We start from the raw sequence: 25,777 nt of genomic DNA on the forward strand, positions 1-25,777 counted from the left end.
AGACCAGCTACATTTCCCTCCAAATCATTTATATATAATACAAACAGCAAAGGTCCCAGCACTGATCCCTGCGGAACACCACTAGTCACAGCCCTCCATTCAGAAAAGCACCCTTCCACTGCTACCCTCTGTCTTCTATGACTGAACCAGTTCTGTATCCATCTTGCCAGCTCATCTCTGATCCTGTGTGACTTCACCTTTTGTACCAGTCTGCCATGAGGGACCTTGTCAAAGGCTTTACTGAAGTCAATATAGACAACATCCACTGCCCTTCCTTCATCAATCATCTTCGTCACTTCCTCAAAAAACTCAATCAAATTAGTAAAAACTCAATCAAGCAGAAATAGTAGAAAGTTTTAGCAAAAAAGGGAATTGACCCTTTATTTTCCTGTCCATTTCTCTGCTGCTGTTCCAATTCCTCCGTTCCCAGGGTCCCTCTGATAACTTCCCCTTGTGGTCAGTTTTGGACAGTGCTCCTGGAGAATGAGGGTTGACAGAGGATTCAACATGGGAAGTGATGCCACAGCCAAAGTGGATCTTTCCCATATCTGACAATCACTGTTGTGCTTTCTACCAAGGGTCACTGGACACTTGTCCTAGCGACTGAAAGGTGGTGGAATCAGATTCTTTAAGAACTTTCAAAAGGAAATTGGATATGTACTTGAAGATCTTTAATTTGCAGGTTTATGGAGGAAATGTTGGTGTCTGGGTCTAATTTGGATAGCTCTTTGGAAGAGTTAGCACAGGGAGGATGGGCCAAATGGCCTCCTTCTGTGCTGTAAGATTTTACAATTCTAATCTATAATTCTAAGATGCTGACTCCCGTTCAGTTGATATCTGTAACCTTTTCGAAACTCTTTACATATGAACTGGGACCATGGGCTGTTTCACCCTCCCCTGCAACATACCCGGAGCAGGAACTTGGACCAGCTTCCCTTCCTTAGACATTTCCAGTACCACCATCACTCTGGGTGAAACCTGCTAACACCACAATCCATAGATCATACCCAAGCTCTTCCTGCTCTGATTGGCAGAGGTTGACACCACGTGGTGTCTATTTACCCATGGAAACACCAGCCCATTAATCTGTCTTCACACATCTACAAATAGAAACTAATTAAATCTGTCAGACCATGAGGTGTTGAAAACATTAAATAAAGGAAAGCTGGGAACTACAGGCTGATTTCTTCTGAGCTGCAGCCAGATGTTTACAAGCGCCCACCAATCAATACATTTCCTTCAGCAATACCTAGTTTTAGTTTTGGGATTCCGAAGATGACAATAAGCTCTGTGAGTCCCTACCTCCATTGGATAGATAATGGTCTGAGCAGTAACTCCAGCAAGAGATCCTGCGACAAAGCGTTGACCTAGTGCTAGCTTGGTGTGTCTCTCACCAAAAAACTTCTTGTACTGTTCAAAAATACACAGCAAGAGAATATCATTATTACAATCATACCGTTGTAATTAATTTAATAACTTCTTATGTTTTCCTGTTAATTTAATGAGTATTACTGATGAAACTAGCAGATAGAATGAGTCATTAACATAAACTACTGGACGGCTGCAATCACTAACATCTGGATTAATCACTGAACCCCAGCAGAACAGGAGACCTTGGCTAAAATCCACGTATCCCAGAATACAGTAACGGCTGTGCCTGGACTGGAATTGAGCCAGATGGACTGAGCCAGGTTGAATGGTCAGTGCTGAGTTAGCAGACCTGAGCTGGGAAATGGTGTGACCACAAAACTGGCTACAGTATCCTAGGTTCAGGAATCTGCTATCGGACCAGTGACCCTTGGTGGAAAGCACAAGAATAGCTGTCAGGTGTGGGAAAGATCCGCTTTGGCTGTGGCATTATTTTTCATGATGAAGCCACTGCTGACCCTCAGTCTACAGGAGCACAGTCCAAAATTGGCCACAAGGGGAAGTTATCAGAGGAACCCCAGTGACAGAGAGACTGGAACAGCAGGGGAGAAATGGACAGTAAGATAAAGGGTCAGCTCCCTATGTTGATGAAACTTCCTACAATTTCTGCGTTTATTTATTTATTTAGAGATACAGCACTGAAACAGGCCCTTTGGCCCACCGAGTCTATGCTGACCAACAACCACCCGTTCATACTAATCCTACATTAACCCCATATTCCCTACCACATCCCCACCATTCTTCTACACTAGGGGCAATTTATAATGGCCAATTTACCTATCAACCTGCAAGTCTTTGGCTGTGGGAGGAAACCGGAGCACCCGGCGGAAACCCACACGGTCACAGGGAGAACTTGCAAACTCCGCACAGGCAGTACCCAGAACTGAACCCGGGTCGCTGGAGCTGTGGGGCTGCGGTGCTAACCACTGTGCCACCAAAATTGCTGATATTTCCTGCAGTTCTGGAGCAAAGAACTCCCAATCTGGCTCCCATTGAGGGAGAACACAGCAATGGGGAACACAGCAACAGAGATCCCAGTGATGGGAAACAGAGTGATAAGGAATACCTATTTCTGCGTGCCTGCAGTTTCTTTGTGTGTCTCTGTGTGTCTGTCATGTGCCTGCTGTGTCTCTCTGTGTCTGCTGCATTTCTCTGTGTGTCTCTGCGTATCTGACTATTGGCTGAATTTTACCAGCCTCCTGACGTCGGGGTTGTGACGGGGGGACCCGGAAAAATACCACCGGGAGAGGCCCACCACGGGCCTCGACACTGGGAAGGCCCCGCTCCATTTTACCGGTGGTGGCAAGGCCTCGTGGTGGCCTCCCCCCACCCCCCCCACCGCATAGCAACGGAGACTTAAATATGTTAATTAAATTTAAATAAATGACTAATGACTTAACTAGTAGCGACGGCTGTCCCACGCCGATATTCCGGCCGATTGCTGGAACTCCCACGCCTTTGGAAGTCTGTTCAGAGATCTGAGGTGTAACGCTGGTGGGGAGGGGGTAGGAGTGAAGTTCTCAGGGTGGAGGGGTGGTGGAGGGGTGGTGGGGGGAGCGGGGAAAACTGTTCCAATTGATTGCAGGGATGGTGGGAAGGGGTTGAGGGTCAAAGTTAATGAAGTTCTGCGGCGAAAGGTCGACATCTGAGAAAATGTTTTTTTGGGGGCGAGAGGGCAATTTGCGTATTGATTCCTCATTGTGGGGATGGTGGAGGGGATTCAAAGTGCAATCAAAATTTTTTTTTAGACAGTGGGACCTTTACAAATGTGATTCTCACTGAAGAATTTAAAGTCCTTTAAAAATGGTGCTGGTTCCGGTACCAGATACCGTTGCTGGGGATGGAGCGCCTGCCCCCGATGGCCTGTGCGCCGTACCTCTTTTGAAGCTTGCACCGAGAACGGGAGCAAGCCGGAAAAATCTTGGCCATGTGTGTCTGTGTGTCAACTCTGTGTCTCTGATGGGAATTTTTTGGAAGCAACGGGGGTCTCAGCTGCCGGCTGGAGAATTGGCAAGAAACCAGTGTTGCCTCCTTTGGGAAAAGCCCGCAGTATAAAGAGCCAATCAGGCACTCGAGAGGCTACTGGCAGCCGTTTTGGGATTAGGAACCCGGGAGCAGGAAGCCCCGCCTGCTGAGAGATGGCAGCCAATCAGAGGCCAGCCAATTGGAGGCCAATCAGAGGCCGGCCAAACAGAGGCCAGCCAATCAGAAGCCAGCCAATCAGAGGCTGGAATCTCTTTTGCTCACTAAAATAAGAGCAAAATACTGTGGATGCTGGAACTCTGAAATGAGAACAGACAGTACCAGAAATACTCGGCAGGTCTGGCAGCATCTGTGTAGAGAGAAACAGAGTTAACATTTTGGGTCTGCAATCTGTTCTGATGAAGGGTCACTGACCTGAAACGTTAACTCTGCTTCTCTCTCCACAGTTACAGCCTGACCTGCTGAGTATTTCTGGCACTTTCTATTCTCAGCTCTTTTGCTCAGCAGTGCCACTGGGGAGATGGTGGTTGCTGCTGGAAGGACACCCACCAGAGGCCCAGGATTGCAGAGCAGACCCAGGCCAAAGGTAAGTGATGGTGGGAATGGTTTCGCGGGTGGGGTTGTGAGGGAGGGGGTGTAGGGGGATCGGCAGCACGGGCAGGTGGGTGGCTCACAGCGGGCCTTCTCTTCCCGATGTCAGGTCCCTCGATCAAGCACTTAGTCCCTTTGAACAAGAGACTGCCACAAGCAAACTCGCACACGCTTACATGCCATACTCCCCGCATGGCGACAGGCTCGCCCACTGGTTGGTTAATACCAGCGGTGGTTAGAAGAGGCCCTTAATTGGGCATTAATTGCCCACTTAAGGACCTCAATCAGCAGCAGGGTGGGAAGGCTGTCCATAGGCCTTCCTGCTGCGGACTTGATCAGAGTGGAGATGGAGATCCCGCCCAATTAAATTTCCTCCCAGTCTCTAAATGCGCCATGGGAGACAGCATAAAACATCGTCCTCTGTGTGGCAGGTTGGATCCAGAATTGGCTCTGTGCCAGGAAACAAAGGTTAGTAGTCGACGGATGTTTTTGTGGATGGAAAGCTGTTTCCAGTGGCGTTCCACAGGGCACAGTGTTTGGTCCCTTGCTGTTTGTGGTATATATTAATGATTTGGACTTAAATGTGGGAGGCATGATTGCGAAATTTGCTGATGACATAAAAATTGGCTGTGTAGTTGATAGTGAAGAGGATAGCTGTAGACTCTAGAATGATATCAATGGTTTGGTTGAGTGGGCGGAAAAGTGACAAATGGAATTCAATCCAGGGAAGTGTGAGGTAATGCATTTGGGGAGGGCAAACAAAGTGAGGGAATACACAATAAACGGGAGGATATTGAGAGGGATACAAGAAATGAGAGACCTTGGAGTGCATGTCCACAGGTCCCTGAAGGTGGCAGGACAGGTAGATAGAGTGGTGAAGAAGACATATGGAATGCTTTCCTTTATTGGCCGAGGTATAGAATACAAAAGCAGGGATGTAATGCTGGAACTGTATAAAACGCTGGTTAGGCCACAGCTGGAGTATTGCGTACAGTTCTGGTCACCACATTACAGAAAGGACATAATTGCTCTGGAGAGAGTACAGAGGAGATTTACAAGAATGTTGCCAGGGCTCGAAATTTGTAGCTATGAGGAAAGATTGGATTGGCTAGAGTTGTTTTCCTTAGAACAGAGGAGGCTGAGGGGAGACTTAATAGAGGTGTACAAAATTATGAGGGGCCTAGATAGAGTAGACAGGAAGGACCTGTTTCGCCTAACGAAGAGGTCAATTAACAGGGGGCAGAGATTTAAGGTGATTAGTAGAAGGATTAGAGGGGACATGAGGAAAACCTTTATCACCCAGAGGGTGGTGGGTGTCTGGAATTCACTGCCAGGAATGATGGTGGAGGCAGAAACCCTCAATTCTTTTAAAAGGTACCCGGACATGCACCTGAAGTGCTGTAACCTGCAAGGCTATGGACCAGGTCCTCGAAGGTGGGATTAGATTGGGCAGATAGTTTTTTCAGCCGGCACAGACACAACGGGCTGAACAGCCTCCTTTTGTGCCATAATTTTTCTGTGGTTCTATGGTGTGTCTGCTCTGTGTGTTTCTGCTTTGATTCTGTTGTGTATCTCTCTCTGTTGTGTGCTGCTATGTCTCTGGTGTGTCTTTGCACTTAATGTGAAAGCACCCACTGCGACATTATATAGAGTCATAGAGTCATTTATGGCACAGACAGAGGCCATTCAGCCCATCGAGTCCAATGAGCTATCCCAGTCAGTCCCACTCCCCCACTTGATTCCTGTAGCCCTGCAAGTTTATTTCCTTCAAGTGCCTGTCCAATTTCCTTATGAAATCATTGATTGTATCCACTTCCACCACCCTCATGGGCAGCGAGTTCCAAGTCATTACCACAAAGTATTGCGTTAAATATTAACTGGATCTGCTGCGAGCAGGGCTCAAGCATGCATGGGGTAGGCTTGGAGGGCCGAAGGGCCTGTTCCTGTGCTGTAATTTTCTTTGTTCTTTGTTCTTAAACCACACTGGATTTTAAGCCCAACGCTTTAACCACTCGGTCATCATAAATTGCAGATTGTTTTCTCTTCACAGGCCTAATACGTCAGTCAGCTCCAAGAGGGAGACTTCGGAGGCACCTTTAAATTGATAGAATCTACAGAGCTGAGTAATCACTTTTGTTTTAAATATTCAGGATTACGGTCATGAGGCAAATGAGATCAGTAAAGTTTTCCAAAGAGAGATTTTCCCTAAATGGCAAAGTGCCAATTACCTGGTCATATGCCAGAAACTTGATACCAGTCTCTGGTGCTATTTTTGCCACATTCATTCCATTGCCTCTCCAGAGTGACCGGTAGCCACCCTCCTGCACCATCGCCTTCCAGCTGCCCAGCAGATTCAGATGCTGTTCTGCAGCATAGACCTAGAGAAAAGAGAAACAGGATTTTTTTCACCCACATGTTCTGTGCATTTTATTTAAACCTTTTTGGGAGGGTTTACGCTAAATTGTCAGGAGGATGGGAACCTGAAAGAGAGCTCAGACTGGAGGGAAGCAAAACTGGTAACTTGTCTGGGGTGTGGGAACCAGGAGATAGGAAAACCATGGTGCACAGAATACTGGGGAGATAGCTAGCACAAGAGTAGGGAACAGTAAGTTATTGGGTGGGGTCGGAGTAAGGGACAAAGTAATAAAGTCTGAATCAGGGTTAATGTGCATGTATGTGAATACATGGAATGTGGTTAATAAGACTGGTGAGGTACAGGTGCAGATTGTCATGTGGAAATATAATGCTGTGGCTATAACAGAGACCTGGCTCAAAGAAGGGCAGGACTGGGTGTTAAATATTCCTGGATACAAGGTGTTCAGGAAAGATAGGAAAGGGAAAAATGGAGGAGGTGTGGCAGCATTGATTAAGGAGAGCATTGCAGTGCTGGAAAAAAAGGATGTCCCAGAGGGGTCGAGGACAGAATCAATTTGGCTAGAGCTAAGGAACAACAAAAGGTGCAGTTACATTGCTCGGTGTTGTCTATAGGCCACCAGCTAGTGAAAAGGACATGGAGGAACAAATTTGCAAGGAAGTAACAGAAAGGTGCAAAAATTACAGGGTAGGCATAATGGGGGACTTTAATTATCCAAACATAAACTGGGATAATAGTATAAAGGGCAGTGAGGGGCAAGAGTTCCTAGAGCGTGTTCAGGAATTTTTTCTACAACTGTATGTTACTAGTCCAATGAGAAAGAAGGCACGGCTAAACTTGGTTCTTGGGACTGATTGGGCCAAGTGGATCAAGTATCACAGGGATCTGTGCTGGGTCCCCTATTGTTTGTCATTTATATAAACGACATAGATGACTATGTGGGGGGTAGGATCAGTAAGTTCGCGGATGACAAAAAGATTGGCCGAGTGGTTAACAGTGAGGTGGAGTGTCTTAGGTTACAGGAAGATATAGACGGGATGGTCAAATGGGCAGAAGAGTGGCAGATGGAATTTAACGCTGAAAAGTATGAGGTGATACACTTTGGAAGGAGTAATGTGAGACGGAAGTATTCAATGAATGGCCTGACACTGGGAAGTTCTGAGGAACAAAGGGACCTTGGCGTGTTTGTCTATAGAACTCTGAAGGCAGAAGGGCAGGTTAATAGGTTGGTGAAAAAGGCATATGGGACACTTGCCTTTATCAATCGAAGCTGGCCGAGCGCGTCTACCCTGAGGCACTGTGGCTTTCGTGCAGAGAGATCGACCATTGACATGCTGTTCTCCCTTCGTCAGATACAGGAGAAATGCCGTGAACAACAGATGCCCCTCTACATTGCTTTCATTGATCTCACCAAAGCCTTTGACCTCGTCAGCAGACGTGGTCTCTTCAGACTACTAGAAAAGATCGGATGTCCACCAAAGCTACTAAGTATCATCACCTCATTCCATGACAATATGAAAGGCACAATTCAACATGGTGGCTCCTCATCAGAGCCCTTTCCTATCCTGAGTGGTGTGAAACAGGGCTGTGTTCTCGCACCCACACTTTTTGGGATTTTCTTCTCCCTGCTGCTTTCACATGCGTTCAAATCCTCTGAAGAAGGAATTTTCCTCCACACAAGATCAGGGGGCAGGTTGTTCAACCTTGCCCATCTAAGAGCGAAGTCCAAAGTACGGAAAGTCCTCATCAGAGAACTCCTCTTTGCTGACGATGCTGCTTTAACATCTCACACTGAAGAGTGTCTGCAGAGTCTCATCGACAGGTTTGCGGCTGCCTGCAATGAATTTGGCCGAACCATCAGCCTCAAGAAAACGAACATCATGGGGCAGGACGTCAGAAATGCTCCATCCATCAATATTGGCGACCACGCTCTGGAAGTGGTTCAAGAGTTCACCTACCTAGGCTCAACTATCACCAGTAACCTGTCTCTAGATGCAGAAATCAACAAGCGCATGGGTAAGGCTTCCACTGCTATGTCCAGACTGGCCAAGAGAGTGTGGGAAAATGGCGCACTGACACGGAACACAAAAGTCCGAGTGTATCAGGCCTGTGTCCTCAGTACCTTGCTCTACGGCAGCGAGGCCTGGACAACGTATGCCAGCCAAGAGCGACGTCTCAATTCATTCCATCTTCGCTGCCTTCGGAGAATACTTGGCATCAGGTGGCAGGACTATATCTCCAACACAGAAGTCCTTGAAGCGGCCAACACCCCCAGCTTATACACACTACTGAGTCAGCAGCGCTTGAGATGGCTTGGCCATGTGAGCCGCATGGAAGATGGCAGGATCCCCAAAGACACATTGTACAGCGAGCTCGCCACTGGTATCAGACCCACCGGCCGTCCATGTCTCCGCTATAAAGACGTCTGCAAACGCGACATGAAATCGTGTGACATTGATCACAAGTCGTGGGAGTCAGTTGCCAGCATTCACCAGAGCTGGCGGGCAGCCATAAAGACAGGGCTAAATTGTGGTGAGTCGAAGAGACTTAGTAGTTGGCAGGAAAAAAGACAGAGGCGCAAGGGGAGAGCCAACTGTGCAACAGCCCCGACAAACAAATTTCTCTGCAGCACCTGTGGAAGAGCCTGTCACTCTAGAATTGGCCTTTATAGCCACTCCAGGCGCTGCTTCACAAACCACTGACCACCTCCAGGCGCGTATCCATTGTCTCTCGAGATAAGGAGGCCCAAAAGAAATGTGAGACGGAAGTATTCAATGAATGGCCTGACACTGGGAAGTTCCAATGAACAAAGGGACCTTGGCGTGTTTGTCTATAGATCTCTGAAGGCAGAAGGGCAGGTTAATAGGGTGGTGAAAAAGGCATATGGGACACTTGCCTTTATCAATCGAGGCATAGATTACAAAAACAGGGAGGTCATGTTGGAGTTGTACAGAACTTTGGTAAGGCCACAACTGGAGTACTGTGTGCAATTCTGGTTGCCACATTATAGGAAGGATGTGATTGCATTGGAGCGGGTGCAGAGACGATTCACCAGGATGTTGCCCGGGATGGAACATTTAAGCTATGAAGAGAGGTTGGATAGGCTTGGGTTGTTTTCGCTGGAGCAGAGAAGACTGAGGGGTGACCTGATCGAGGTGTACAAGATTATGAGGGGCATGGACAGGGTGGATAGGGAGCAGCTGTTCCCCTTAGTTGAAGGGTCAATTATGAGGGGTCACAAGTTTAAGGTGAGGGGCGGGAGGTTTAAGGGGGATTTGAGGAAGAACTTTTTTACCCAGAGGGTGGTGACGGTCTGGAATGCCCTGCCTGGGAGGGTGGTAGAGGCAGGTTGCCTCACATCCTTTAAAAAGTACCTGGATGAGCACTTGGCACGTCATAACATTCAAGGCTATGGGCCAAGTGCTGGCAAATGGGATTAGTTAGACAGGTCAGGTGTCTTTAATGCATCGGTGCAGACTCGATGGGCCAAAGGGCCTCTTCTGTACTGTATTATTCTGTGATTCTATCAGTAGGAGACATTCAGGGGATCCTGATCATTGTATCATAAGGTTTAAGCTGACTATGGAAAAGGACAAAGAGCAATCCAGGATAAGAATAATTAACTGGGGGAAGGCCAACTTCAATGGGGTAAGAATGGAGCTGGGGCAAATAAATTGGAGTCAAAAGCTGGCAGGAAAACTGGTAGATGAACAAGAGATAGTTCGGGCACAGTCAAGGTATGTTCCCTCCAAGGGGAAAAGTAAGGCAAACAAATTCAGAGCTCCCTGGATGACAAAAGAGGTAGAGATTAAGAGAAAGAAGAAAAAGTGTGCTTATGACAGATGCCAGGTAGAAAATATTATTGAGAACCAGTCTGAATAAAGAAGGTCCAGAGGGGAAGTGAGAAAGCAAATAACAGAAGCAAAGAGAGAGCATGAAAAGAGACTGGCAGCCAGCAGTAAAGGAAATCCCAAAGTTTTCTATTGGCAAATAAATAGTAAAAGGGTGGTAAAAGGAGGAGTGGGGCCGATTAGGGACCAGAAATGGGATTTACACATGGAGGCAGAGGGCATAGCTGAGGTATTAAATGAATACTTTGCATCTGTCTTTACCAAGGAAGAAGATGTAACCCAGGCAATGGTGGAAGAGGAGGTATGTCAGACACTAGAGGGGTTTAAAATTGATAAAGAGGAATTATTAGATAGGCTGTCTGTACTTAAAGTGGATAAAACACCAGGGCCAGATGAGATGCATCTAAGGATACTGAGGGAAGTGAGGGTGGAAATCGCAGAGGCACTGACCATAATTTTTCAGTCTTCCTTGGACTCAGGAGTGGTGCCAGAGGACTGGAGAATAGCAAACATTACACTCTTGTTCATAAAAGGATGTAAAGATAAGCCCAGCAACTATAGGCCAGTCAGTTTAACTTCGGTGCTGGGAAAACTTTTAGAAAAAATAATTCGGGACAAAATCAATAGTCACATGGACAAATGTGAGTTAATTAAGGAAAGCCAGCATAGATTTCTTTAGGGAAAATCATGTTTAACTAACTTGCTGGACTTTATTGAGGGGGTAACAGAAAGGTTGATGAGGGAAATGCAGTTGATGTGGTGTACATGGACTTTCAAAAGGCGTTTGATACAGTGCCATACAACAGACTTGTGAGAAAACTTATAGCTCATGGAATAAAAGGGACGGTAGCAACATGGATACGAAATTGGCTGAGTGACAGGAAACAAAGAGGAGTGGGTAATGGATGTTTTTCGGGCTGGAGGAAGGTTTGTAGTAGAGTTGCTCAAGGATCAGTGTTGGGATCCTTGCTTTTCCTGATGTATATTAATGACGTAGACCTTGGTGTACAGGGCACAATTTCAAAGTGTTCAGATGATACGAAACTTGGAAGCATTGTGAACTATGAGGAGGATAGCGTAAAACTTCAAAAGGACATAGACAAGTTGGTGGAATGGGCAGACAGATGGCAGATGAAGTTCAATGCAGAGAAATGTGAAGTGATTCATTTTGGTAGGAAGAACATGGAGAGACAATATAGAATAAAAGGTAGAATTCTGTGCATAAGTCATTAGAGGTGGCAGGGCAGGTTGAAAGAGCAGTTAATAAAACATACAGTATCCTGGGCTTTATTAATAGGGGCATAGAGTACAAGAGCAAGGAAATTATGTTGAACTTGTATAAGACACTAGTGCGGTCTCAGCTGCAGTATTGCGTCCAATTCTGAGGAAAGAAGTGAGGGCATTGGAGAGTGTACAGAAAAGATTCATGCGAATGGTTCCAGGGATGAGGAATTTCAGTTATGAAGACAGATCGGAGAAGTTAGGATTGTTTTCCTTGGAGCAGAGAAGGCTGAGTGGTGATTTGATAGGGATATTCAAAATCATGAGGGGTCTGGACAGTGTATGTAGAGAGAAACTGTTCCCACTCGTGAAAGGGTCGAGAACGAGAGGGCACAGATTTAAAGTATTTGGTAAGAGAAGCAAAAGTGACATGAGGAAAAACTTTTTCACGCAGCGAGTGGTTAAGGTCTGGAATGCGCTGCCTGAGAACGTGGTGGAAGCAGGTTCAATTGAAGTATTCAAAAGGGAATTAGACAGTTATATGAAAAGTAAGAATGTGCAGGGTTATGGGGAGAAGGCAGGGGAATGGAACTGAGGGAGTTGCTCTTTCAGAGAGACGGTGCAGACATGATGGGCCAATTGGCCTCCCTCTGCACTGTAATAATTCTGTGATTCTGTGATTTTGCTTCTGGATTTGCAGCTCATACTGTTGTAAGGCTGTATTGTAATGAGGTGCTGTAATATGGTGCTGTAATCCAGGGGTTTAATATGGTGTTGCAATGCAGCATTATAAAAATAGTTGTGTAATGTAATTTTGTAATGTGTTATGTACTTCATGTAATGCAGTGTTGTACTGACATGTTGTAATGGCGTGATCTGATGCGATGTTGTAATGTGGTGTTGTAATGTGGTTTTGTACTGTGGTGGTGTGAGGCAGTGCTATAGTGTGGTGTTGTCATGCGCTGTTGTGATACGGTGTTGTATAGCAGTGTTGTACTGTGATGCTGTAATGCAGGATTTGCCAGACTTGCACAGTCAGTAGGGGCACCAAGGTTTTTTGTGTGACTGAGCTGGAGGTCAGTTGTTCACACTCTGTTTGAGCAGCACTGGGTGAGGTAATAGGGGCTGGTGCAAAGTTCACTGCCCATGCCAGCAGAATATGGCACGGAAAGGAAATACATTTTAAAAGGAGGTAACCTTTTTTTCTTTCTAATTTAAATATTTTGAAATAATTTTTTTTCTGGGGGTTCCGGGGTAGCTCTGTGGGCTTCACATCTTGAGATGCTATACAAAGACACAGAGCAGGAAGGACTCAGCTTTGGTGTCTGGTCTCTGGTGCATCGTTTGCCCATGGTATTAGGGTGATAAAATTGGGCCCCAGGTGCCCTAGTTAGAAAAAGACAAAAAAATCAGCAAGAATTCTATGTCCTACTCTGGTATTCAGTGACCTTGTTCAGAGTGGGTTAAGGATGTCATGGGAGAACAACATTGGGTTTGCTTGTGCCTTCATCTGCCAATGTTTACTCTCCTGACGAATGGTGACTTGGCTGTAATATGGGTGGCCTCCTGGTCTCTATGACATGTCTCCTGTTGTGATCAGACAGTGGGAGATGTTTGACCACACTATTAATAAGCCACATTCTGTCTAGAAGTGAAAGGGGAAAATGGTGGCATAATGGTAATGTCACTGAACTAGTAATCCAGAGGTCTGGGTTCAAATTGCACCATGTCAGCTGGTGGAATTTAAATTCAATTAATTAATTTAAAAAATTTGGAATTGAAAGCTAGTTTTAGTAATGGTGCCATGAAACTATCACTGATTGTCTGAAAAACCCATCTGGTTCACTCATGTTCTTTAACAAAGGAAATCTGCCATCCTTACCTGGTCTGGCCTACATGTGACTCCAGACCTGGGGCAATGTGGTTGACTCTTAACTTCCCTCTGAAATAGCCTGGCAAGCCATTCAGTTGTCAAGGTCAATTAGGGATGGGCAACAAATGCTGGCCTTACCAGCGATGCCCACACACCCATTAAAGGATAAAAAAACAGTCTTTGGGTTTCCATGGATAAATAGTGAGGTTCAAACAAAAATGATATTTAAAAAGGGGCAAATAATAAATATGGAGGGATGGTACAAAGAAAACAGAGATTTTAAAATATTGAAGTGAAAAGGGAGGGACTATGGAAGAAGAATGACAATTAACATAATGGAAACAGCAAATAACTTTATAAGTGCATAAGAAATCAAAGAACAGTCAAAGAAAGTATGGCACCACCTAGAGATGAAGGGGACAGTGGGACTGTGGGAGGGCCTAAAGAGTTTGTAGGAAAGTCACTATTGGAGAGAAATGTTCAAAAGGAACTAAAATAGAAGAGTGAGCTGATGTGGATTGCAAGCTTGGGCAGCAGATAATTCTTCAAAATCTGAAAACTGGAATTGTGACAAAGGATTGGAGGGAAGTGTTTTAAAACACACACTGAAGAATGGAGAAATTGATAAACTACATCATCTTGCTTTAATTGCAGATTAACTTTAAAGTCAGATTTTCTATTGTTTACATCTGAAGGTCTGTCCTGACAGGAAAGGAAGCTTACTCTTCTTTTACTATTTGCTCTGATAACTCATTATCAGAATCAAACATCCAGAGACTTGAGCACATAATCTAGGCTTTTATATCTCACTAAAAGACTGATTAGTATAGATGTTTCATTCATTAGATGTCAGGAGCATCCAGAGACGATGAGAATTTACAAAGCACGCTCCTTCCATGGCCATAACCACCTTTATACTAGTTGATAAAGTGAGTTAGTTCTATAAGACAAGAGGGTTTTATGGGCTTCCATAACGCATGCAATGAGGGGGCCACCCACACCCACAAGTCTCTCTCTGGACATTGACCCAGAATTCAGAGCTGGAGCTCCAATTTCTGCTCACTGCAATTCTCTGGAGCAATGTTTGAACCCACCACCTTCTGACTTAGGGGGTAGGAATGCTACCTTTGAGCCAAAGTGTGGAAAACATGAGGTGCAGCTCTTATTTATCATGTGATTCACAGAGAATGATGCTTCATGTCAGTGTGCAGTTGGCCAGCAGAGTGTGCTGTTTCCCCAGATATCCAGCAGTCACTTACATTGACAAAATAAGACCACCCTAGACTTGGTTCTGTGTCCATAAGCCATGGTTCCAGCTGCAAGGTATGGAATGACAGCTGGCTGGGAGTATCTTACTCACAATATAACGTTGAGGATGAAGTGAACAGCACTTAGAATCATAGATGTAGTCTCCATGGACGTCAGTCAGACTTTTGATAAGGTCCCGCATTAGAGATTGGTCAAGAAGGTAAGAGCCCATGGGATCCAGGGCAATTTGCAAATTGGATCTAAAATTGGGTCAGTGGCAGGAGGCAGAGTGTGATGTTTTAGGGTTGTTTTTGCGATTGGAAGCCTGTGACCAGTGGTGTACCGCAGGGATCGGTGCTGGAACCCTTGCTGTTTGTAGTGTACATGAATGATTTAGACGTGAATATAGGTGATATGATCGGTAAGTTCGCAGACAACATGAAAATTGGTGGTGTCGTAAATAATGAGGAGGAAAGCCTTAGATTACAGGACGATATAGATGGGCTGGTAAGATGGGCGGAGCAGTGGCAAATGAAATTTAATCCTGAGAAGCGTGAGGTGATGCATTTTGGGATTCGGTTAGGATTATATTCACTGGGGTTCAGAAGAGTGAGGGGCCATCTCATAGAAACTTGTACCAGATGCTGGGCACTGAGTTCGAGGAACTGGTGGCAGAGTACGGTCGGCTGAGGGAGGTGCTCGAGAACAAGAGGTGGGCACTTGCGGAGTTCAGCAAGTCCGAGGGCTCCAACTGAGGCGACACAGGATCTGTGCAGTGGAGGCATGGCTTTCTGAAACTGGGGGCAGCCACTGACACAAACAAACACGACGCTCCAACACCCTGCCTTTCAGGGCCCGCCGTTCAGACCCCAGACCCTCAACGGAAATGGAATTCAGAAAGCGGACAAGAGCTTTTCTGTAGGCCCCACAGGATAGGTGGGGAGGGAGGGAATGGGGGAGAGAGGGGGAGGGGGGAATGCAGGAGGGAGGGGAATGGGGGAGGAGAGGGATGGAGGAATAGGGGAGAGAGGGAGGGGGAATGGGGGAGAGTGGGGAGAATGGGGGAGGGGGAATGGAGAGAGAGGTGAGAATATGGGGAGAGGTGGGAATGGGGGAAGGGAGAACAAAGACTTGCAGGTTGATAGGTTAATTGGCCATTATAAATTGCCCCTAGTATAGGTAGGTGGTAGGGGAATATAGGGACGGGTGGGGATGTGGTAGGAATATGGGATTAGTGTAGGATTAGTATAAAATGGGTGGCTGATGGTCGGCACAGACTTGGTGGGCCGAAGGACCTGTTTCAGTGCTGTATCTCTAAACTAAACTAAACTAAACCTATAAAATTCTAACAGGACTTGACAGGGTAGATGCAGGAAGGATGTTCCCGATGGTGGGGGAGTCCAAAACCAGGGGTCATAGTCTAAGGATACGGGGTAAACCTTTCAGGACTGAGATGAGGAGAAATTTCTTTACCCAGAGAGTGGTGAGCCTGTGGAATTCGCTACCACAGAAAGCAGTTGAGGCCAAAACATTGTATATTTTCAAGAAGGAGTTAGATATAGCTCTTGGGTCTAAATGGATCAAAGGGTATGGGACGAAAGTGGGAACAGGTTACTGAGTTGGATGATCAGCCATGATCATAATGAATGGTGGAGCAGGCTCGAAGGGCTGAATGGCCTACTCCTGCCCCTATTTTCTATGTTAATTTTTAAAAATTATTTTCATGAGATCTATGCATATGCTCCCCACTGAAGGCAACAGGTAGATAAGGTGGTTAGGAAGGCATATGGGATACTTGCCTTTATTAGCCGAGGCATAGAATATAAAAGCAGGGTAGTTATGATGTAGCTGTATAAAATGCTATAAAACACTATAGGAAGGATATGATTGCACTGGAGAGGGTGCAGAGGAGATTCACCAGGATGTTGCCTGGGCTGGAGCATTTGAGCTATGAAGAGGGACTGAAAAGGCTAGGGTTGTTTTCCTTAGCGCAGAGAAGGCTGAGGCGGGACCTGATTGAGGTGTACAAGATTATGAGGGGCATTGATAGGGTACTGAGGAAGAAACTTTTTCCCTTAGTGGAGGTGTCAATAACCAGGGGACATAGATTTAAAGTAAGGGGCAGGAGGTTTAGAGGGGATTTGAGGAAAAAATGTTTCACCCAGAGGGTGTTTGGAATCTGGAACACACTGCCTGAAGAGGTGGTAGAGGCAGGAACCCTCACTACATTTAAGAAGTATTTAGATGAGCACTTGAAATGCCATAGCATACAAGGCTACAGGCCTAGTGCTGGAAAATGAATTAGAATAGATAGACTTGATGGCCGGCGCGGACACAGTGGGCCGAAGGGCCTGTTTCTGTGCTGTCATCGAGCCTGTGCCTTCCTTTTGAAGAGTAATCCAGTTATTTCAACTCCCTCCTCTTTCCTCATACCCCTGCAATTTATTTCTCCATCTGATATTTATCCAATTCCCTTTTGAAGGCGATTGTTGAATCTACATCCAGCGCCCAATCGGGCAGTGCATTCCAAATCCTAACCACTTGTTACGATAGAAACTGAAGTGCTCAAGCATATGTTAGGCTGTGGGAAGCCTGTGGTAAACAATATAGTTTCTCATTCTGACAATAGGTCATTGATCTGGAACAATGGGCCTGATTTTAACCCACTCAAAACCCACTTACTTGCACAGAGTTAAAATTGAGACCAAAGCTCCATTTCTTTCTCAACAGATGCTGCCTGACATGCTGAATATTTCCAGCATTTTCTCTTTTTATTTAATATTTCCAGCATCCACAGTATTTTGCTTTGTAAATTCTCATCGTCTCTGGATGCTCCTGACATCTAATGAATGAAACATCTATACTAATCAGTCTTTTAGTGAGATATAAAAGCAATGCACTGTCTGCCCTCTCAGATGGATGTAAAAGATCCCACAGCGCTATTTGAAGAAGAGAAGGAGAATTATCCTGATGTCCTGGCCAACATTTACCTCACAACCAGCACCTAAAAACAGATTATGTGGTCATTTATTGCTGTGGGAGCTTGCTGTGCACAAATTCACTGCATCATTTCCTACATTACTGCAGTGACTACACTTCAAAAGTAAATTGGCTGTAAAACATTTTGGGATGCCCTAAGGAAGTGAAAGACACTATAGAAACGCATGTCTTTCTTTATTTAAGCAATGACCTGGGTGCAGATTTGGTCAAAAGTAGGAAACACACTCATGGCAGGAGCAGAAAAACTGCATAGAACTGAAATTTCATAGAATTGTGATGGTTCAAGGGGTGATGAAAATTGTGAAAGTACTTAAGTGGATGTCAATGTGGCAGGAGCAGCTACAGTGACTGCCAGTTGACCTGTTATATGTGATATGCTGTGATTCTGTTGCCAATGCTGCTGTTCTGAAGAAGGGTCACTGACCTGAAACGTTAACTCTGCTTCTCTCTCCACAGATGCTGCCAGACCTGCTGAGTATTTTCAGCATTTCTTGTTTTTATTCTTTACACAGAGGGTGGTGAGTGCCTGGAACATGTTGCCGGGGGAGGTGGTGGAAGCAGGTACGATAGCGACGTTTAAGAGGCATCTTGACAAATACATGAATCGGATAGGAATAGAGGGATACGGTCCCCGGAAGTGCAGAAGGTTTTAGTTTAGGCAGGCATCAAGATCGGCGCAGGCTTGGAGGGTCGAATGGCCTGCTCCTGTGCTGTACTGTTCTTTGTTCTTTGTATTCCATATCTCACCATTCCCAGCGACTGTTGGGAATAAAGTTTCCAGCAGCAATAAATGTCTGCCATAGTCAGGGATGTTCATCTCTCCTGTTGTTGGAACTGGCTGATTGAGCTGTGTCAGCCACAGGCTGATGAGGACCTTGATCCCAGAGATAGGTACGACCCTTTAAGGGGAATATAGGGACAGGTGAGGATGTGGTAGGAATATGGGATTGGTGTCGGATTAGTATAAATGGGTGGTTAATGTTCGGCACAGACTCGGTGGGCCGAAGGGCCTGTTTCAGTGCTGTATCTCTAAACTAAAAATCTAAATCTAAAAGCTCACCTTTAAAAAGATAATTGCGCCCAGAGGGGAGGAGAGTTTCCCCAGCCAGCTGAACATAAAGAACAGATTCAGAGAGGTAGGGAGGCTGAAAGAGGCTTGGAATTGGAGAGTTTTCTCAGACTAATTCTGCTAGAGGAAAGGAGGCTGTGAGACGGCAGACCGTGTAACAGATGAGGTCAGAATTGGACACATAGTCTCAGATAGAGAAACAGAAACCAACCCCAATGCAGGAAATATTCATAGATCTGATACAGACCACACAAGCTCTGCAAAAGACCCACAGGGTTGCACATAGACGACCACCCAGATCCTTAAGGTCCAGCAGGGGACCACCTGACCACTGGTGAACCAAGTCACCCAGAGTCAAGTAGAAATTGCTGAGTTAAGACCGCTGCAGGACCAGAGGGAGGATCAGGAATAACCATTCAAACATATCAGAGCCAGTCTAATGCTGCAGAAATTACTCCAGAGGGTGTTGTCAAGACATAGCTCTTGACCTTTAAAAGATGTGCTGAGTGGGAGAGCTATAAGACCAATACACTGGTATTGTGGCACCCTTTACAGTGAGTGATGCTCAGAAGGCCTACTGTAACCTGGAACCACAGGCAGTGGCCAACTACCCACCACTGAAGGCTGAGTACCTTACTAGAGCTGGCATCACCTTAACGGTACGAGTGCAACGATTCAAAGCCTGGTCCTACTAGGAGGGTAAAGCACCCTGGTCTCAAATGTTTGATTTAATTCATAGAAGTATAGAATGGTTACAGGACAGAAGGGGGCCATTCAGCCCATCATATCAAAGCTGTCTCTCTGCAAGAGAAACTCAGCCAGTCCCACTTCCCATCCTTTCCCCATAGTCATGCAATTTTTTTTCTCTTCAGTTGCTTATCCAATTCCCTTTTGAAACCCACGATTGAATCTGCCTCCACCACAGTCTCAGGCAGCACATTCCAGATCCTAACCACTCACTGTGAAAAAAGATTCTCCACATGTCGCTGTTGCTCCTTTGGCCAATCTTATTAAATTGGTGTACTCTGGTTCTTGACCCGTCCATGAATGGGAACAGTTTCTCTCTATCCACTCTGTCTAGCCTGCTCATGATTTTGAACACCTCTATCAAATCTCCTGTCAGCCTTCTCTTCTTTAAAGAGAACAGCCCCAGCTTCTCCAATCTATCCACGTAACTCATCCCTGTAACAGTGAATCTTTTCTGCATTCTCTCTAATGCCTTCACATCCTTCCGAAAGTGCGGTGCCCAGAACTGGACACAATACTCCAGTTGAAGCCGAATGAGAGATTCATATGGCCAACTGGTAGCTTCAACCTACCAGAATTCGCCTGCCAGGACCATGGAGTTGTTGGTAATGGATCACTATCTATGAGACCTTCCACCACAGAGCAAGAAGTGGATAGTTCAGGGTGACCTGATTGCAGTGGTGGAAGGATACCTTGCTGCAGAGGAACTGGTCAGTTCCCTGCATACCATACAATCCTGGGCGACACCTGAGTCTAAAGAATGGGACGGGATCCCAACCTGATAAACCTCTAGAGGGAGAAAGGGGGCATTGAAAAGCACTGAAAGATTGTAAAAGGGACTTATTGGTGTGGCCTGGGAAACTAAAAATACAGAGGTAAACAGGAAACCTGGGAAAATATACCAGTGTTAATGTTGTGGTGAGTGGGGCCACAAACTGCCCAAACCCAGAGGAGCCTACGAATTGCAGCCAAGGGGAATCTGGGAATGCCAACGGGAATTACAGGGTTGGGATAGTGCAGCTTGTGAACCATGTGCCAGAAACATTGTGGAAGCTACATTCCAGAACAGTTTGTAAAAAGGAAATAGATAAATATTAAAAGGTTTGGGGAAAGGACAGGGAAAAGGAATTAAGTTGAGAGCTGGGAGGGAGACAGCACTGGAGCAATGCACAAATGGTTTCTTCCTGTACTAAAACATTTATTTGATTCTAATGGAGATTTTCCAAATTCTGAAAGGTTTTGAGAGGGTAAGTAATGAATCATTGTCCCACTGCTAGTGAATAGGGGCACAGTCTGAGGGTTATCAGTAGAAAAAGAGAATCGGGCAATTAGAGGAAATGTTTTCAGACAGAAGATTATTAGTACAGCAATGTTTTACTACTGGAAGCTATCAAGGGAGAGTTAATAACATCAGTTTAAAGGGAAGTCAATGTGTTTGTAAAGGAAAAGTATAAAAAGATCCAGGGAAAGAGCCGGGAGGAAGAATTAGAGTAGAAAGTTCCAGTTGAAGAGCTTTCACTGGGACAGAAGCAATGGGCTGAATGGCCTCTGTCAGTAATTTCTGTGACACACTCTATTACGAATCACTTGGTTCCCTCCACTGTCCGCGGTTTACCTGGATGTAGATTTTGAGTCGGTCGAGAGGGGCAGTCCAGGTGCGGGACACTGCTCCTGCCACGCCTCCTGCTAAAAACTGCTTCCACCAGGTTCCAACAAATAGATCACTAAGTGAGGTGTTGGCAAACAAAGACCCTCCAAAAATTGCAGAGTCTCCGTACTGATACTGTAAAGAAAAAGATGGTGGTTAGAAAAAGGTCCTTGTACCCTCCAAATGCCTGTTTCTCCATTCACACTGCGAAGATGACTAGTCCCGAGAAGCCAGTGATGATGTTTGAGCTCAGAATGTGAATGGTCCCAGGTCTGTGTTCTTATTGACTAATAGCAGGTGGGGCTGGACACCATCAGGAGATGATCCCCTCAAACTGACAACATGTCAACCCCTGCTCTGCTTTTCACAGCCCCTCACAATATCTAACTCAGTGCTTGGGTCCGAGACACATAATCAGGTCAAAGGGCAGCTTTCTCAGTTTACAGAACACACATCAGCTTTGAATAGTTACTGCGGTTCCTCACCCAGCCCACTGACCATCCCCTTACACGCTGGCCACCCCTCCCCACTGACTACCCCCTCCCCACTGGCCACCCCCTCCCCACTGGCCACCCCCTCCCCACTGACCACCCCCTCTCCACTGGCCACCCCCTCCCCACTGGCCACCCCCTCCCCACTGACCACCCCCTCTCCACTGGCCACCCCCTCTCCACTGGCCACCCCCTCCCCACTGACCACCCCCTCCCCACTGACCCCCCTCTCCACTGGCCACCCCCTCTCCACTGCCCACCCCCTCTCCACTGCCCACCCCCTCTCCACTGACTACCCCCCTCTCCACTGACTACCCCCCTCCCCACTGACCAGCCCCTCCCCACTGACCCCCCTCTCCACTGGCCACCCCCTCTCCACTGGCCACCCCCTCTCCACTGACTACCCCCCTCCCCACTGACTACCTCCTCCCCACTGGCCACTCCCTCCTCACTGGCCACCCCCTCCCCACTGACCACCCCCTCCCCACTGGCCACCATCTCCCCACTGGCCACCCCCTCCCCACTGACCACACCCCTCCCCACTGGCCACCAGCTTACGCATTGTCCAAACCCCCACCCTGCTGACCAAACCCCTCCCCACTGACCACCCCCTCCCCATTGACCACCCCCTTCCGCGCTGACCAAACCCCTGTCCAGATGACCAAACCCCTTCCCACTGACGCCCCCCCCACCCCACCGACCAATCCCACACACCACTGACTACCCCCCAAACCACCGATCACCCCCACCCCAAGACTACGCCCACCCCACCGACCATGCCCTTCCCTACCAACTACCCCACTTCTCAAGGACAAGCCCACACAACACTGACCACCCCCCACCTTCCCAATTTGGCATCAACTAAAAGTATTCCCTCGCTACATGCCCCACTCTCTGCCTACACACCACACTCTCCCCCCACACACCCTACCCGGCCCCCTACACACCCCACTCTCCCCCCTACACAACCCTCTCTCCCCCCTACACACCCCACCCTCGCCGCTACACACACCACTCTCCCCCCTAGACACCACACTCTCGTCCCTACACACCCCTTTCCCCCTACACACCCCACACTCCCCCCTACACACCCCTTTCGCCTTACACACCCCACTCTCCCCCCTACACATCCCACTCTCCCCCCTACACATAGAATCATAGAAAATAGGAGCAAGTGTAGGCCATTCGGCCCTTCGATCCTGCTCCGCCATTCATTATGATCATGGCTGATCATCCAACTCAGTAACCTGTTCCCGCTTTCGCCCCATATCCTTTGATCCCTTTAAACCCAAGAGCGGAATCTAACTCCTTCTTGAAAACAAAGAACAGTACAGCACAGGAACAGGCCATTCGGCCCTCCAAGCCTGCGCCGATCTTGATGCCTGTTTAACCTAAAACATTCTGCACTTCCAGGGACCGTATCCCTCTCTTCCCATCCTATTCATGTATTTGTCAAGATGCCTCTTAAACGTCGCTATTGTACCTGCTTCCACCACCTCCCCCGGCAGCAAGTTCCAGGCACTCACCACCCTCTGTGTGAAGAACTTGCCTCGCACATCCCCTCTAAACTTTGCACCTTGCACCTTAAACCTATGTCCAAGTGTAACTGAATCTTCCACCCTGGGAAAAAGCTTCTGACTATCCACTCTCCATGCCACTCATAACTTTGTAAACCTCTATCATGTTGCCCCGCCACCTCCGTCATTCCAGTGAAAACAATCTGAGTTTATCCAACCTCTCTCCTCATAGCTAATACCCTCCAGACCAGGCAACATCTTGGTAAACCTCTTCTGTACCCTCTCCAAAGCCTCCACGTCCTTCTGGTAGTGTGGCGACCAGAATTGCACGCAATATTCTAAGTGTGGCCTAACAAAGGTTCTGTACAGCTGCAGCATGACTTGCCAATTTTTATATATTTTATATTAAAACAGGAAGGCAGATTATTATCTGAACGGCTATAAACTGAGAAAGGGGAATATGCAGCGAGACCTGGGTGTTCTCGTACACCAGTCGCTGAAGGTAAGCATGCAGGTCCAACAGGCGGTAAAAATGGCAAATGGTATGTTGGCCTTCATAGCAAGAGGATTCGAGTACAGGAGCATGGATGTCTTGCTGCAATTATACAGAGCCTTGGTGAGGCCACACCTGGAATATTGTGTGCAATTTTGGTCTCCTTATCCGAGGAAGGATGTTCTTGCTCTAGAGGGAGTGCAGCCAAGGTTTACCAGACTGATTCCTGGGATGGCGGGACTGACGTATGAGGAGAGATTGAGTCGATTAGGATTATATTCGCTGGAGTTCAGAAGAGTGAGGGGGGATCTCATAGAAACCTATAAAATGCTAACAGGAATTGACAGGGTAGATGCAGGAAGGATGTTCCCGATGGTGGGGGAGTCCAGAACCAGGGGTCATAGTCTAAGGATACGGGATAAACCTTTCAGGACTGAGATGAGGAGAAATTTCTTCACCCAGAGAGTGGTGAGCCTGTGGAATTCGCTACCACAGAAAGCAGTTGAGGCCAAAACATTGTATGTTTTCACGAAGGAGTTAGATATAGCTCTTGGGTCTAAAGGGATCAAAGGGTATGGGACGAAAGCGGGAACAGGTTACTGAGTTGGATGATCAGCTATGATCATAATGAATGGCGCTGCAAGCTCGAAGGGCCAAATGGCCTCCTGCTCCTATTTTCTATGTTTCTATATGTAGGGGGGAGAGTGGGGTGTGTAGGGGGAAAGGGGTGTGTAGCTGGATGAAGTAGCTGAAAATGGTTGGTCCTAGGACACTACCCTGAGGAACTCCTGCAACAATGTCCTGGGGCTGAGATGATTGGCCTCCAACAACCACAACCACTTAAGACAAAGGAAGATGGTTGAAGTCCGGAGCCAAGTGCTCCTCACAAAACCCAGACTGAACATTGGTGAGCAGGTCAATTGATGAGTAAGTGCCATTTGATAGCACTGTCAACAACATCTTCCATCATTTTGCTGATGATTGAGAGTAGACTGATTTTGTGGTCATTGACTGGATTGGATTTGTCCTGCTTTTTGTGACAGGACATACCTGGGCAAATTTTCCACATTGTCAGGTAGATGCCAGTGTAGCTGTACTGGATCAGCTTGGCTAGAAGCGCAGCTAGTTATGGAGCCTAAGCCTTCAGCACTGCAGTGCCTTCAGCTGTTTCTTGATATCATGTAGAATGAATTGGATTGGCTGAAGACTGGCATCAGTGATGCTGGGGACCTCAGGAGGAGGCTGAGATGGATGATCCACTCAGTCTTTCTGACTGAAGATAGTTGCAAATGCTTCTGTCTTTGCTGTTGCACTGACATGCTGGTTTACCTCAGGATGGGGCTGTTTGTGGAGCCTCCTCCGCCCATTAGATGTTTAATTGTCCACCACCATTCATGACTGGATGTGGCAGGACTGCAGAACTTTGATCTGATCCGTTGATTGTGGGATCCCTTAGCTTTGTTGATAACATGCTGATTCAGCTGTTTAGTCCTGTGTTGTAACTTCACCAGCTTGGCACCTCATTTTTGGGTTTACCCCAGTGCTGTTCTTGGCTTGCTGTCCTGCACTTGTCATTGAACCAGTGTTGATTCCCCCAGCATTGATGGTAATGGTAGAGTGCGGGATATGCCGGGCCATGAGGTTACAAATTGTGGTTGAATACAATTCTGCTGCTGCTGATGGCCCACAGCACCTCATGGATGACCAGTTTTGAGCAGCCAAATCTGTTCTGAATCTATCCCATTTAGCACTGTGGTAGTGCCACACAACAGGATGGAGGATGTCATCAGTGTGATGACGAACAAGAACTGTGTGGTGGTCACTCCTACTGTCACTGTCGTTTTTAGATGCACCTGCAATAGGTGTATTGGTGAAGATGAGGTCAAGTTGGTTTTAGAGTCGTAAACTCATAGGGCTGAATTTTACGTAGACAGCAGGGGTCCCACCGCCAGGGCCAAAAGTGGAGAGTGACCCCACTTCAACTGGCAGTGGGTCCCGGGGCCGCATTTTGTCAAACACAGCCAATTAAGTGCCTGCCACCTGAGTTGCCATACCTATGAAGGATGGTGGCCTGCCTCCAAGAGCTGCCGGTGCAATCAGAGGGCCGACAGATCAGCAACCTCAGCAGCACCACCAGTTCTGCAGCTGCAGAAGTGCCCGTTTGTTCCCCTCAATATCGAATTGCCTACCACGATTACTCTTGCACTCTTCTCCTCCCGACCTGCACATCTGAGCCACGCTCA

At 46.9% G+C, this 25,777-nt stretch overlaps 1 protein-coding gene across 1 annotated transcript in view; it reads right to left on the reverse strand.

Moving 5' to 3' along the window:
• Nucleotides 1–25,172, reverse strand: part of LOC137352361 (mitochondrial adenyl nucleotide antiporter SLC25A24-like) — a 62,935-nt gene extending 37,763 nt beyond the window's left edge. The window contains exons 1-4 of the mRNA XM_068017653.1: nucleotides 25,071–25,172; nucleotides 21,001–21,168; nucleotides 6,231–6,380; nucleotides 1,303–1,410 (exon numbers count right to left, since the gene is read on the reverse strand). Coding sequence (XP_067873754.1) covers nucleotides 1,303–1,410; nucleotides 6,231–6,380; nucleotides 21,001–21,168; nucleotides 25,071–25,172 — 528 coding nt within the window. The remainder of the gene's footprint in view (nucleotides 1–1,302; nucleotides 1,411–6,230; nucleotides 6,381–21,000; nucleotides 21,169–25,070) is intronic.
• Between the last annotated feature and the right edge of the window lie 605 nt (nucleotides 25,173–25,777).

Source organism: Heterodontus francisci, chromosome 38 (genome assembly GCF_036365525.1).
Source record: "Heterodontus francisci isolate sHetFra1 chromosome 38, sHetFra1.hap1, whole genome shotgun sequence".
NCBI classification, from domain to species: Eukaryota; Metazoa; Chordata; class Chondrichthyes; order Heterodontiformes; family Heterodontidae; genus Heterodontus; species Heterodontus francisci.